Genomic DNA, 14,370 nt, shown 5'->3' with positions numbered 1-14,370 from the left:
TGGACTCTCCTAGGAACCTAATCTATTGTTTCCATCTTTCCTTGGGTTGAAGGATTTTCAATTTCCAAACAACCACAATACAGATAAACTTGAGGAATGTGATCATTTTGTGAACTGAAAACTACCTAGATAAGACATGTCATTAGGCATTCTGTTCCTAGCATTGGGAAATTAAGGAAGAGCTGTGCACTGGATGAGTCAAGGAAGGCTTCCTTCTCAGGAGTCCACCAGCCATAAGGATTGTATTAAATAGCATGAGGGGAGAATTCAAATAGGCAAAGGGGCAGGGAGAGAGCATTCTGGACCAAGGGAGTGAGAGTGTCGGAGTATTAAGATAGGGAGGGACCATTCTTTTCTCAAAGGGTTTGGAAGATAATAAGGGGGACAGACTGACTTAAGGGAAGGGGAAAGGTAGGGGAAGCCTTGATGGGGCAGAATGGCCAGAGGAGCTGAGATTGGGAATGTAGTCCTCAAAGGCCTCTATTTCCCAACTCATTCAGCCTCTCTTTGTTGACTGTGTCATTTTTTCTATGTTTTTTTCTACTTTTACATCCATGATAAACCATACACTGAAAATATTCCTCTGTCTTGTTTTAGGCTGTTGTCAGAAGGTGCAGATGTCAATGCAAAGCACAGACTTGGCTGGACAGCACTCATGGTGGCAGCCATCAACCGAAACAACAGGTGAGAGACCTCCTTCCACACAGGGCTCCTTTAGGCAGATCTCTGCAGAGCTTGCTCCTGAGCACTCTCCCACCTGGTGTGCCTCCCTGCTGTCTTCTCCAGAGGCAGGGAGATGGATTCAGATGGAGGTACTGGACTTCACCTGGTGCATTGGACTGTATAGTAGCTGTGGACAGGAAAGATGTAACCTTGAATCCCAGCTCCCTCAGTCATTGGCTTTGTGACCTTAGGCAAGTCATTTGCATTATTGTAGCAACCAAATGTTTGGAAGCCTGTTGTAAGTGGTTGTGTGTATAGGTGCAAGTTATTGTCATGTTCTGTTAACCACCGTCTGTTGATCTTGAGAAGTCTGCAGTTACTGTCCCCAGTGAGTGCTCCTCCAGGGGCTTTTTCTTTGGAGGTTCTGATGGAAACTAGGAAGATGGGGGACTTCTTTCCCTCCCATTGGAGGCTGTGCTATTTTCCTGTCCCCTCCCCGATCCTATCAGGGTTGTAGCTATTGTATGAAGATTGTAGTAGTTTACTTTGTGTAGTGAGTTATCTAATTCTCACAATCACTCCACAAAATATGTAATGCTCATTTTGTAGCTCAGAAAACTGAAACCCAAAGACATAAAGTGATTTATTTGTGTCACATGGACAGGATTTACAACCTGGTTTGGCTGCCTGTAAGATCCGTGTTTTTGGGTTTTGGGGTTTTTTTGAAGTACGGTCTTGCTTGGTCACCCAGGCTGGAGTGCAGTGGCATGATCAATGGTTTGCTGCAGCCCCGGCCTCCTGGGTTCAAGTGACCCACCCACCTCACCCTCCTGAGTAGCTGGGACTACAGTTATGCACCATCACACTGGGCTAATTTTTTTTTTTTTTTTTTTTTTTAAAGATAGGGGTCTCACTGTGCTACCCAGGTTGGTCTTGAACTCCTGGCCTTAAAGTGCTCCTGCACCCTCAGCCTACTAAAGTATTGGGATTACAGGCGTGAGCCACCGTACCCAGCCATGGTCTGTGTTTTTTACTTTATCTCACTGCTACCTCCCGATGCCAGATACTAGCCTAGTGCTGATGCTGCCTTTACATTTCAGTCTGTTCTGATTTCTGCCTTGGAGTCTGTATAATTCTGGAAGTGCTGGAATGAAGTACACGTTTGCTGTAGCTATGATTGTTCGAAAGAATTTATTAAATAAGAGCAAAAAGGGATATTTTCAAAGAAAGCAGACTGGGTGCTTTAGTAACAGCCATTAAAATTGATAGTTGGAGGTACCAATTTCAATTCTTTCTGCAAGTAGGTGTTTAAGGTGTACTGGCCACCTGTGAAAAGATTGTAAGTGTGAAAGAACAAATGTAACTGGGATTTTATGATATAGAGATAGTACTGCCTCAGCCTGAATTAGAGTTAGCTGTACATGAGATGGGTCTCTCTTCTCTGCTCCTTTGTTGTGGACTTGTTCTCAGTCACTCAGTTTCCTGATTTGCTCTCTTTAGCTCCAAGCACCTATTCTTTTTTCTTTTTTTTTTGAGACGGAGTCTCACTGTGTTGCCAGGCTGGAGTGCAGTGGCCTGACCTCGGATCACTGCAAGCTCCGCCTCCTGGGTTCAAGCAATTCTGCTGCCTCAGCATCCTGAGTAGCTGGGACTACAGGCGCACTCCACCACGCCCAGCTGATTTTTTTGTATTTTTAGTAGAGATGGGGTTTCACCATGTTGGCCAGGGTGGTCTCGATCTCCCAACCTTGTGATCCGCCTGCCTTGGCCTCCCAAAGTGCTGGGATTACAGGTATGAGCCACCGTGCCTGGCGCATCTATTCTTTAAAAGCAAAATTGATATAAATAGGCTTCGTAGTTGAGACCTAGAGTCCAGTCCTGGTTCCAAGCCTTAATTGAATTTCAGAGCTCCATGGATAGCCTGTTTCTTCATCAGAAATTAATTATTTCTATGAATATTAAGTAAATATCTGCCTTTAGCCAGGCCCTGTGCTAGTGTTTGCAGAATCTGAGACCTTGGGGAGTTTGCAGTCTAATGGGGAAAACAAATGCAAGTAAAGAGACATAGTATAGTATGATCAGTGATTTCAGAGCAGTGTGTATGGGATACTATCAAAGCAAAGGGTGTGAGGGGACTCAATGTGGCAGCATAGTAGATTCTCACCATATTCTTTTGAGAATCAAATAAGGTAATGTATGTGCTACAGATTATAAATGGTGGGTTGTTAGTCCCTGATGCCCCCATTAGATCTCTGTACACAAACACACGTGTTATTCTATGCCACTGGTAGTTCACCACGTGCACCAGTCTTTTCCCCCAGCTTGTAGGTGTTTCCCTCTGCAAGAAACAGCCAGTGGTGCTAAAGAAGGAGAGATGGAGAGGCGTGTTCCCTTCTGTGTATAGTATTTTCAAGGTGGAGACTGAATAGGAAACAACACAATGCTTAAGAATACTGTCAATTAGTGATCAGTTGGCTAGTAGATGTGCTTTTGGGGACACATCTCTTTGAATCTAATGAGTTGTTGGCTTAACTGATTGCTCTGTCTTTATCCAGAGCTGTTAGCAATCAGTGATGCTTGTTGAGAAAAGTGAGAGTGTTGGCTTGTATTTACTTGCTTTGGTTCGTAGGACTAATTAAGTATCCATTTTGTGACCTTCTCTTCCTTCCACTATCCAGGGAGGACAGATTTTTACTGAAAATGGCACACTCTTGGCTTGGATTCATGTGTTCTTATCACAGAATTTTTTTTGGCCCCTACTGTTTGCCACGTACTGTTCTATGTACTTGAAATAACATTGATGAAAAACAAAGCTCCCTGCCCACATTGAGCTGCTTTCTGTATTAGTTGTGGTCCTTTGGTAGAGAAAGGCGTGGATAGACAATAAACAATGAGTATAATGGATATGTAAACTACATAATATATTAGAAGATAAGAAGGGCCATGGGAAAAAGGAAAAGTAGAACTTGTTAAAAAGGGAATACCAGGAGTACATTGGTCGGGGTGAGTAGGCCTCATTGTTAAGGTGCGCTATGAGTAGTCTTGAAGGATTATCATATCCATACCAGCACAATCTGCCAATAAGTTTTTCGTTAGTAGAACTGTACTGGTTTTCATATAATCAATCACCAAATCCTTCCAGAATCATATTGGTCGGGCCTGAAATGCTACCACCTTTGAATTAGATTTTGATGAAGGGAAGATAGAGGGGGAGCACCCTTGATTCAAGGCTGAAAACAGAGAACCTTCACCTCCTTTAGGGTGCAGGCAGCCACAAGCTCAAGAGAGAGATCCTCAGAGTAGCCCAATCATTTCACGCTAATGCTGCTTAATAATATGTTAAGTCTTTAGGGATATAGAATACAATAGTCTCTATCCTTAAGGAGCTTAACGTCTTATGAATTTCTAGATCTGTATGTTCTTTTTATTTGGTTTTGAATAGGAAATAACAGTGCTATATAACTACATTTTAAAAATATGTACAATAGTTTAATTTATAATTTATTTTCTCCTTTTATTTCCAAAAAGAGTTTGAAGTGACTTAAATTAAAATACAAATATAAATATACACAGGAGAGGGAAAACTGGATCAAGATCAGAAATCATATTGGTTAAAGGAAAGATAATTGTATAAAGATTGAGCCAGAGATTCTCTTTTCTGAAAATAGATTTATTGTTTTTGTGAAAATCATATAGAAAATAGTAGTCACCTGAATTCCCTCCATCTAGAAATTGTTATATATATGTTTATGTACAAATTTAACATGAATGGGACCATGCTGTATTTATTGTAAATTAAGTAATTAGGGAAATTGAGTATTACTTTAGGTTGAAGTTTCCTGATAGGGCAAAAAAGGGATACAGAGAGTTCTATCTTTGCATATTATATATATATTTTTTATATTTATAATATATATATTATCATTATGTATATCCAGCAAACATATTTAAAAACTCTGTGGTGTCAGGTGCTAATGTGCTAGGCTATCAGGAATTCAGAGAATAAGCAGTCACAGCTTTTGCCTTAAGAAGCTTACTTGGACTGCCGACATCAAGGACTTGAGTAATGTGATGGCCATTGTCTTCAGTAGCCGTGCTGCCAAAGCTTTACCAACATTCTACTAGGACAATCGTTTTGCCAGCCCTAGTAACAGCTTGGGTATAGTATTGACTCAAGGAACAGTCATTGGGGGTCTGGCCCCCTTCTCCACAGTGAGCCCTCTATAAGCCTCATGCCACAAGGCACTTGTTTAGCCTGAGTCTGGGTGTCTCATTCTGTATTGCACTCTGACCCAGTCCAGCTAAAGGCTAAGCCACAGAGTCCCAGAATGATCACTGTGACTTAGCATAGTCTTCACCGGCTTGTGCAAATATACACAGCCTTCAGCTAAATTCAATTAGTTTTTCTTTACGAAGGGAAAGAAATCCAATTTTACCAAACATGGACAGACGGTGGAAGGCACTTTGATGTTACAACCTCTCGGTGATGCTTTACTTAGTCACAAGTTCATAAGCAAGAAGGCTTAATTACTTGGGAAAACACAGGATTAAAACTGGACACAATGGCTGAGTATCCGCTCTCGGGCGACTTGATTCGAACCCATGCACCCAGTTCGTGTGTGGTGCAAACTTTGATGTGTGCTATGACAAGCTGAAAGTCATGACCCCCTTGGGGAAGCTCCTTCAGATGGCATTTGCAGGATGTGTAGGCGGAGAGGCAGGGCCTGCCAGGCCTGTTTGCTCAACTTTGATGTCCAAGCAGCCACAGGCCCTGCTATTTGCTCTTCTACTGAGGGATGGATTGGGAGCCTCCTACCTTTCCCAGTGAACAATGATCAGCAATGAAGTGTGACGACTGTTGACCATTCCAGAAGTCTGGCGGACCAGAACAGGGCTTTGGGAGGTGCAGAGCCTGGGGGGCCAAAAGCTGTTCATAGGACAGTCATTTCTCCAGATATAGCTTTCCTTAAAGCTCTAGTGTTGTTAGGTGCTTGCAGTGGAGATAAAAATAGTCTCATGAGTTTTAGCAGGTTTTAAGTACTCCTTGGCCCTCTGTTCCAGCAGCACTAAGATGTTTGTAAATTGGAAGTTTAAGTTGTTCCTAGTCCCTTAATTACAGTATATGTGCAGAGGATAGTGGTTTGGAAGAAAAATTGTATGACTTAGATTCTTATAATTTCTAATTCATAAAAAAAGATGTCAAAACATATATCTTATAAAGCAGTAGTACCCAGAACATATAAAGAAGTCTTACAAATCAATAATTTTAAAAAATCAAATTTTTTTAAATGGGCAAAAGATTTGAGCAGATGCTTCATCAAAAAAGAGATGGGTGGCAAAAAGCACATGAAAACATACTCAGTGCAAACTCAAGTCACAATGAGATACCACTACATACCTACTATGGTAGCTAAAATTTAGGAAAACTGACAATACCAAGGGCTGACAAGGGTACAGCACAATATTGATAAATCACTGCTAGGAATGCATAATGGTATAGCCACATTGGAAAACACTTTGGCAGTTTCTTATAACGGTAAAGTATACATTTACCATACCACACAACAATAGCAACTCCTAGGTATTTGTCTAAGAGAAATAAAAACATACATCTGCAGAAATACCTGTATGTAAATATTTATAGCAGCTTTATTCATGACCACCAAAAACTAGAAATAACGCAAATGTCCATCAACTGGTGAATGGACAAATTGTGGTACATCCATACAGTGAAAACAGCCAAACAAACAATAACAACAACAACAAAAGCACCATGCTAAGCTAAAACCAACACAAAAAACCACCTACTCTGTAATTCCTTGTATATGACATTCTGGAGAAGACAGAACTTTAGGGACAGAAATCAGATTGGTGGTTGCCAGTGTTTGGGAATGGGCGGAGAATATATAGGAACTTTGGGGGATGATGGAGAAGTATTCTGTATCTTGATTATCGTGTAGGTTACATGAGTGTATATAATTATCAAAATTCATTAAATTATATATCTTGAAAAGGATGAATTTTATGATGTGTAAATGCTACTTCAGTAAACTGACTTTAAAAACTTTTTAAAAAGCTGTCATCTATCTCTTAATTTTCATTATTAATTGTGACCAGTGGCATACTGAGAATTTATGTTAGTAGTATCAAAATTAATTCATATTGTTAATGGTCACCTGGAATGTTGTGAATTCTTATTGTTGATGATATCTCACATTAGAGTGATATGCATTCTGATTTTTAGTAGGGAATGAAGATTTGTCAGTTCCTACTATCAGTGATGTAATGAAGTGTAATTACTGATGAATAGTGATAAATTCACTTTATGAGTAGTATACAGTGGACTTGTATAAGTTCATAAAGTATATGATTCTTCATTCCAGCAAGGAGAAAGTTGAGGGTACAGACTGGGAGCTTGCCTCTCCCCCCCTTGGGTTCCTTATCTCTGGACTGTCATGCAGGAAGACCACCTATATAGTGAGGCCATTGTGGTGCTTCAGGAACCAAAGATCCTGAAAAGGGAGGCTGGTGTGGGGAGATTTTGATTTGATCCTGCTTGGGCTTGGTGGTGGCTTTTGCAAGCCCCTCCCTCAGAGAAGGTGAGAACTGCAAGGCAGAGCATGAAGCACAGCAGAACTGTTTGAAATTCCCCACAAGAGTCTCCCTCCCTCCTTCTGCCTTTTCTCCCCGAGTGCATTTCATCAGTGTCGGAAGGACTGGTTCCCGGCACTGCCTTCCCTGCTTGGCCAGGGTCCCTGAGGAACTGAGCTAATGAGTGGATAACACGCATTTGCCAAGGCCTTCCTGGATGTGGTACCTGGGCTTTGTTAATTTTAAAGTGCTGCCATCCTTGGCTGAAGACCATTCAATTCCCTCTCACAGCAGTCATTTATTTTTAGCATTTGCTTATTTTCCCTCTGCCTTACTAAGGGGAGAAGGTGCATTAAACCCTGTCTTTAAAAAAACAATAGCCTAAGCCAGATTGCTGTCCTACAGAAGAGGTTTTAAAGGCCTTCCTTTGTGGACCCCAACAGCTCCATGGGTGTTCTTAGTGAAGAGCAGGTGCTGCTCTTGCAGCTAGACCACTGGCAGCCTCCCTGGGAGGCTGTCCTTCCTTGCTGGCTAGCTGTAGGTGGGGCAGGTAGAGTACCAGTGTACCTGTGCTTGAAAGTAGGTCCTTAGGGAGCCTAACCAACCATGTGGAAGTTGGTCCTTAGGGGCATAGAGTCTTTTCCGTCTTCTAACGTACTCTTGGTCTGGCTTCATGCTGTAGAGTAGGGCTTCCTTCTGCCCAAGGAGGCTGGGCTTTGTGCTGTGTGATCTCCTGACTGTAGTAATGATGATGGCAATAGCTGATTGGGTGCTTTCTGTGTGCCAAGCCCATGTCAAGCACTTCCCATGTTGGGTCTAATCCTCAGGGCAATCTTGAAAGGGAGGAATTATTATTCCTATTTTACAGATAGGGAAAATGAAGCTCAGAGTTGCCCAAGGTTGTCCAGTTAGTAAAAGAAGGAGCCAGGATTTGAAGCTGGGTCTTTCTGAACTCCAAACCCTTGCTCTTTCCACTGAACTACACTGCCTATGGAGGGAAGGGGCAGGGAGCAAGGCCATGGGGTGGACCAAAGGATGCTGGAACCAGGAGTCAAGTCGGCTCTATCAGGGTTTCTTGATGCTCCATGATGTATTAGATGGATTTTGAGAAATGTAAAAACAGACAAGCCACTCTCCTTGTTCTCAAAAAGCTGACAGTCAGAAAAGGGATAAAAGTCCCACTTTGGAGAATGAGGCAGAATGCGTTAGTGCCACAGAGAAGAAAACGTAGAGTGCTGTGAAGGAGATGATGCCGTGTAGAGGCAGCATCATGAAAAGAGGCCCTTTCAGAGGAGTCAGTCCTTGAAAGATGGACAGGATTTGATTGGTAACATAGGGAGTAGGGGGAGAGCATTTCCAGAAGGACCATTGTGAGCATAGGCTCACAAAGTTGGAAAGTAGAGATGTGCTAGTAGGAGCAACTGGCAGGGAACCCTAGAACATGCGACGCCTGAGCAGGGTACCTTGATATAGGCTGGCTTTTGTTACAGGTGGCCACCAGCCCAGTGCAGGACAGTAACCAGTATTCCCCAGCAAGGAAGGGTGGGTGAGGGTGCTGGCCAAGTGCCCAGAATGCCAGCACCGTGCCCCTAGAAAAGTGTGCTGGGCTTGACGTTTCTCCCACCCCTACTGCTATCACCGATTATCTCTGAGTAACAAAGAGTCATTTCTAATCCCATTTGGAATCGTTGCTCAAGATAATCCTGTTTTGTGGTAATGATATTCCAATTCCAGCATGCACCCGTAGTTTGGCAGACACATGCCTTAACCCCAGGCTTCTCAAGACACTGCTCCCTGGAAATCAGTGCCAGCTCATTTGCCTAACCTGACAGTCTCAGGGTATACTTCCTGGGCCCAGTGCTCTATTCTGTCCTCGGGTTCTGTGTTCAGTGCTGTCTTCATGGAGAGTGGCAGTTGGGGATAGGAGAGCATCCAGTGTTCATTCAGTTCAGCTGCTTAGGGGAGGGTGCTCCATCTCTAGGAACTGTGAGATGGTCTAGTCCTGTACCTCTTCTTCGAGAGACTTCTTTAAAAACAACTGTACCATAAGCTGCTGATTTTAACAGAGCTGCCAGGCTGGTGGGCCAGGGGTTGGCAGTAGATATGATTTCTGGCTTTTAGTAAGATATTTGGATATCTCTAATGACATCTATATGAGTAAAATTATGATGTAAAAAATAGTATAGTCAGACTAATAAATGTAAATGATCTGGTTCATTGTTTATGTATGAATGGACATCAGACTAGAGAGCAGGCTTGAGTGGTGAGCCATGGGGCCTTGTCCTGTTCAGTATTTTATATCACTGATTTCATTGAGGTCGTTGATAAATTCCAACAGAGTAAAGGAAGCTTGAGGAGGTACTAATATATTGGGTGAAAAAATAGGGGACATTAAATAAAACCTCAGTGGGCTAGAGCAATGGTTAAATCTGTGTTGATAAAAACTAACAGGGATAAGTATATGGGCCAACAATTAAAATAAAAACCAACTGTAAAATCCAGCGTGCAAAACTTAGCAATACTAAAAGTAAAGCCTAGAAGCTGACTAAAAACCCATTATGTTGTCTGCTGTGCAACATCAGGCCCCAGAAGTGAATTGATTCAACAAATATTGACTGCCCTGTATAGGCTCTATGTGTGAGGAGATGGAAATAGTCAAGGCGCAGTCCCTGCTTTGGGGAGCATCCGGTCTACTTATGTATACTATGGTAGTGAAGAATAGGGGCTCTGGAGTGAAACTGCCTGAGTTGAAGACCTCACTCTGCCTCTTAAAGTTCTTAGCTTCCCCATCTGCAAGATGGGAATAACAGTGGCACCTACCTCAGCATAAGGTGGTTGCAAAGATTAAAGTGCACGTAAAACTATTTAGTGTAGTGCATAAGTAGGTATCTGCTGCTGTTATTAATATTGTTTTTCTTTTTATTGTTACTTTCACCCGAGTCGAAGAGATATGCCAGCCTGATCATACTGTTCTGGATCATTTGCCTAGAGAGAGCCTAGTCTGGGTCCATACTATAATAAGTCCTAATATCTAGGGCCTGACCACACTGGCCTTAGGTTTGGTGAGCATGTATTATGAACCACAAATTGAAAGACATGGAAGTGTATTTAGAACTAGGCTGAGGATGTAAAATTGGGATTATCTTGGAAACCCTGTTGTGGGCGATCTTGATTCCCTGGCCATCTGCTTAACGTGTCATGCCTTCCTTGAGCCTTGCCCCTAATTACATCACCTCTGTCTGGGTTCACCACTGATTTTACCCTTGTCCATCTCAAACAGACTCCTTCTTATCCCAGCTAGCTGCTATGACCTGCTTTGCTTTAACTGCCGTCTGAAAATATCACTGTTCCTGGTACTATGCAGTAAGGGCTTAGTAACTATGGGATAATAAGACAGACTAATGGATGGTCGGCTGGGTGACAGCCAGTGTGGTTTAGGGGAGTGTACACCAAGTTTAGACTCAGACAGACCTGGATTTGAATCTTGGTTCCTGTGCTTATTTAATGTGTACACTTGGGTAACTCATATTATCTTGCTGAGCCTTAGTTTACTTATTTATAAAATAGGACTGGTACCTCATCGCAAGTTGTTATAAGGATCTGAAATAGTGAATATAAGGTGTCTAACACACTGTGGCCGCTTTGTTATAATTATTGATCTTTGCCTTTTGAGGTAAATAAATAAAAATTATCCTCATATGAGGAAACTGGAGCACATTTTCTATACAGGTACCTTATTTCCTACCCAATCTTTAATTCATTTCCTTGGGAATCTGGCTTTAAAAAGAAAACTGTTCTCCCTGCCCTCTTTACTCTCAGCTCATGTCCCATGCCACAGGACTTGTAGATTTAACAAATGCTAGTGCCTTTGGTTGGGCCACCCGGCTTTCCTGACCAGCCAGAGACCAGGTTACTGAATGAGCCACAACTCATTTGACTTTCCAGCAGACCTCCTGAACTGTGACCTCTTCGCTTCCTCCCCTCATCGAGGTGTGCACTGGGTTGAGAAGAGGTCACTCTTTGTCTTCTCCTTGGGACCCGTGACACTCATCACAGTGATCCTATGCTTCAGATGTGGGGGGTGGGGAGGAGGAGGAGTTAGGAGAGCTTCTTCTGAAGCTCAACATTGTGTAGGGATGACCTGGAGCTGAGATCACTGCCCTTCTTGCTTCACCAACTCCAGCTGCTCGCCAGCCGTCTTTGACACGCGCCTGGCCCAACACAAGCCTGAGCTCACACCACAGGTTTTCTCGCTCTTGCCTAAACAATGTGAGCACCCCAACCCCCTCTGGCCACTGAAAGCAGAAAGCCTAAACATCGATCGAAGTAACTGCCCTCCTATTTATTGTGACTCCCCACCACCCTGAAAGCAAGAGCCCATCACGGTCAGTGTGAGCCAACCTTCCTACATGTGCTCCCACTTTTAATCTAATTACAGCCTGATCAGCAAATTAATTTCGCTGTGGCTCCAAAGGGAGTTCCATGAATCTCAGGAACTGCCGCTTAGGGACCACCCTCCTGTTCATTTCCTCAGCTTTGTCTGGGAACTTTCTGTAGCCCAAGAAGGAGCTACTACTCAGGAGAGGAAGATAGAGGTTTCCACAGCTAAACCACCTGCAGCCTAGTTGGGACCTTCATGTGGGAGAAGGCTGAGCAGGGCAGAGACAGCTGCTGTCCATCTTTCTCTCCCATGTTCCATCAAATAAAATAGTGATTTCATTTATTCGTCTTTCATTTATTTATTCATGCACTCATTCAGAAAACATCTATGATCCAGGCACTGGGCAGGGAGCTGGGAAATAAAGTTAAGACATGGCCCTTACCCCCATAGCTAGTGGGAAAGGCAAATAAAAGTAAGCAGGCCATCATGATACAATATGAGGGTCACCTACCATGGGGGTGAGAACTGGGTGCTGTGCAGACACAGAGAAAGAGCATGGACTCAGATTGGGAATCAGAGAAGATTCAGTTGAGTTGGTGATGGCGTCACCAAGGAGCCCTGAAGGTGAATGAACACCAACCAACTGAAGGAGGGGACAGGAGGTGGCATCTTTGATGGCCCTTGGTGTACTTCAGGGAGTTCATTGTTTTCACTGGGTCTTTAATATTTCAGCCCCAAAGACTACTGGATCATATAGGAATTAGGACTTCTATAATTGAGAGACTCCCTGAAAGGGATTAACTTCTGAAACAAATGGTCAGGTTCAATTAATATATAAATAAAAGAGATAGGACTTCAACCCTTTTTGAAAAAAATCATCGTTCTATGTTGCTGCATGTATATCCAGCCTGTTGCTTCTAACTGCTGCATCGTGTTTCATAGTGTGTGACTACCACATTTACCTTATCCATCCCCCGAGTGGTGGCACTTGATGGCCCGCAACTCCCCACTGCCATAGAATGCTGGGATGAACCATTTCTTGTGTTGCCCTTTATGGACCTGCATAAGAATTTTTCTGGGAATTATATAGTCAGGAGCAGAAGTGCTTGGTCATAGGGTAAGTTGCTTTAATGAAGTCCTACACGATTGGCTTCCAGAATGGCTGTACCAGTCTGTACCCTAACAGTGCATGAAGAGTCCCAGATCCTCATGTCTTCACCAACACTTGCCATTTTTCAGCTGTCTAACATTTGTCAATATGTTGAATTTACAGTGATATCTCATTTTAATTTGCATTTCTGTAATAACAAATGAACTTGAAGATTTTCTTTATATACCTAGTAATAATCTTTTTTTAGTTTCCTCTTCTAGGCTGTTCATATCCTTGCCTCATTTTTGGGGGGCCTTCTTTTTCTTTTTTCTTTTTTTTTTTTTCTATTTCCTTTTTTTGAGACAAGAGTCTCGCTCTGTTGCCCAGGCTGGAGTGCAGTGGTGTGATCTTGGCTCACTGCAACCTCTGCCTCCTGGGTTGAAGTGATTCTCCTGCCTCAGCCTCCCAGTTAGCTGAGATTACAGGCGCCTGCCACCACACCCAGCTAATTTTTGTATTTTCAGTAGAGATGGGGTTTTACCATGTTGGCCAGGCTGGTCTCCAACTCCTGGCCTCAAGTGATCTGCTTGCCTCAGCCTCCCGGAGTGCTGGGATTATAGGCGTGAGCCACTGCGCCTGGCCTGTTGGGCTTTCTGATCCTAGCATTTCTGTCAAAACCTTATTTGGGGCAAAGTGCTCCTACAGACTGTTAACCACCTGAAAGTCAGTATTGGGAAGTGAAGGGAATTTTATTGCCCCCATAGTCTAATGGGAAAGGCAAATAAAAGTAAGCAGGCCATCATGATACAATATGAGGGTCACCTACCACAAGGGTGAGAACTGGGTGCTGTGCAGACAAAGAAAACGAGCATAAAAGAGGGAATAAAAGTCAGTATTGGGAAGTGAATATAACATACTTATGCCATAGACATTCTCTGCTTCCCCAAATTAGTAAGGGTAATAGAGTATCTGGAGATTATCCCTAGCCTTTGAGGGTTGTACTACCATGAGAGGCCAAATCTTTAGCTGGTTGAGAGAATGGCTAATAATTTTTTTTTTTTTTTTTTTTTTGCCCAGGCTGGAGTGCGGTGGCACAACCACAGCTCACTGCAGCCTTGACCTCCTGAGCTCAAGCGATCCTCCCGAGTAGCTGGAACTACAGGCATGTGCCACCACACCTGGCTAATTTAAAAATTTTTTTAAGAGATAGGATCTCACTGTGTTGCCCAGGCTGGTCTTAAACTCCTGGGCTCAAACGATCCTCCTGCCTCAGTCTCTCAGAGTGCTGGAATTATAGGTGTGAGCCACCATGCCTGCCAGAGAATTGCTGATATTCTTAAGCCTTTACCCAGTGAGTGACTGTGGAGTAATTCCTTTGAGTGAAGATGTTTCCTGATATAGAAAAACGTAATTGAGTGGCCTGGTGTACTCTGCCTCCTTTAATCCAGCTGTTAAGACCGTGAAGGCCTAGCCTTATACCACAGCCCATTTGGTACCAGCTACTCAAATTTAAGACAGTAATAGTGAAACCAGAACCTACCATATGGCAGCCAGTATGCCAGCACCAGAACGAAGGAGAAGTTGCTATTGTCCTATTGTCCTTTAATGGATCAGCTCCAGTAGCAGTGCCTACCTTCCTCTGTGC

At 43.1% G+C, this 14,370-nt stretch overlaps 1 protein-coding gene across 4 annotated transcripts in view; it reads left to right on the top strand.

Annotated features, from left to right (window-relative positions):
• CLPB (ClpB homolog, mitochondrial AAA ATPase chaperonin) overlaps positions 1 to 14,370 on the top strand; it is a 149,388-nt gene that overhangs the window by 30,916 nt on the left and 104,102 nt on the right. For 2 of the 4 annotated variants that reach the window (XM_025356857.1, XM_025356856.1), the window contains exon 3: positions 598 to 684. The exons of 1 other annotated variant lie outside the window; for it this stretch is intronic. In XM_025356857.1, the coding sequence (XP_025212642.1) occupies positions 598 to 684 (87 nt within the window). The remainder of the gene's footprint in view (positions 1 to 597; positions 685 to 14,370) is intronic. One more of the 4 variants, XM_025356859.1, reaches the window with a different exon arrangement.

This window comes from Theropithecus gelada, chromosome 14 (assembly GCF_003255815.1).
Source record: "Theropithecus gelada isolate Dixy chromosome 14, Tgel_1.0, whole genome shotgun sequence".
Lineage (NCBI taxonomy): Eukaryota > Metazoa > Chordata > Mammalia > Primates > Cercopithecidae > Theropithecus > Theropithecus gelada.
Note: the sequence above shows the minus strand (reverse complement) of the source record. Positions and strands in the feature narration are given on the sequence as shown.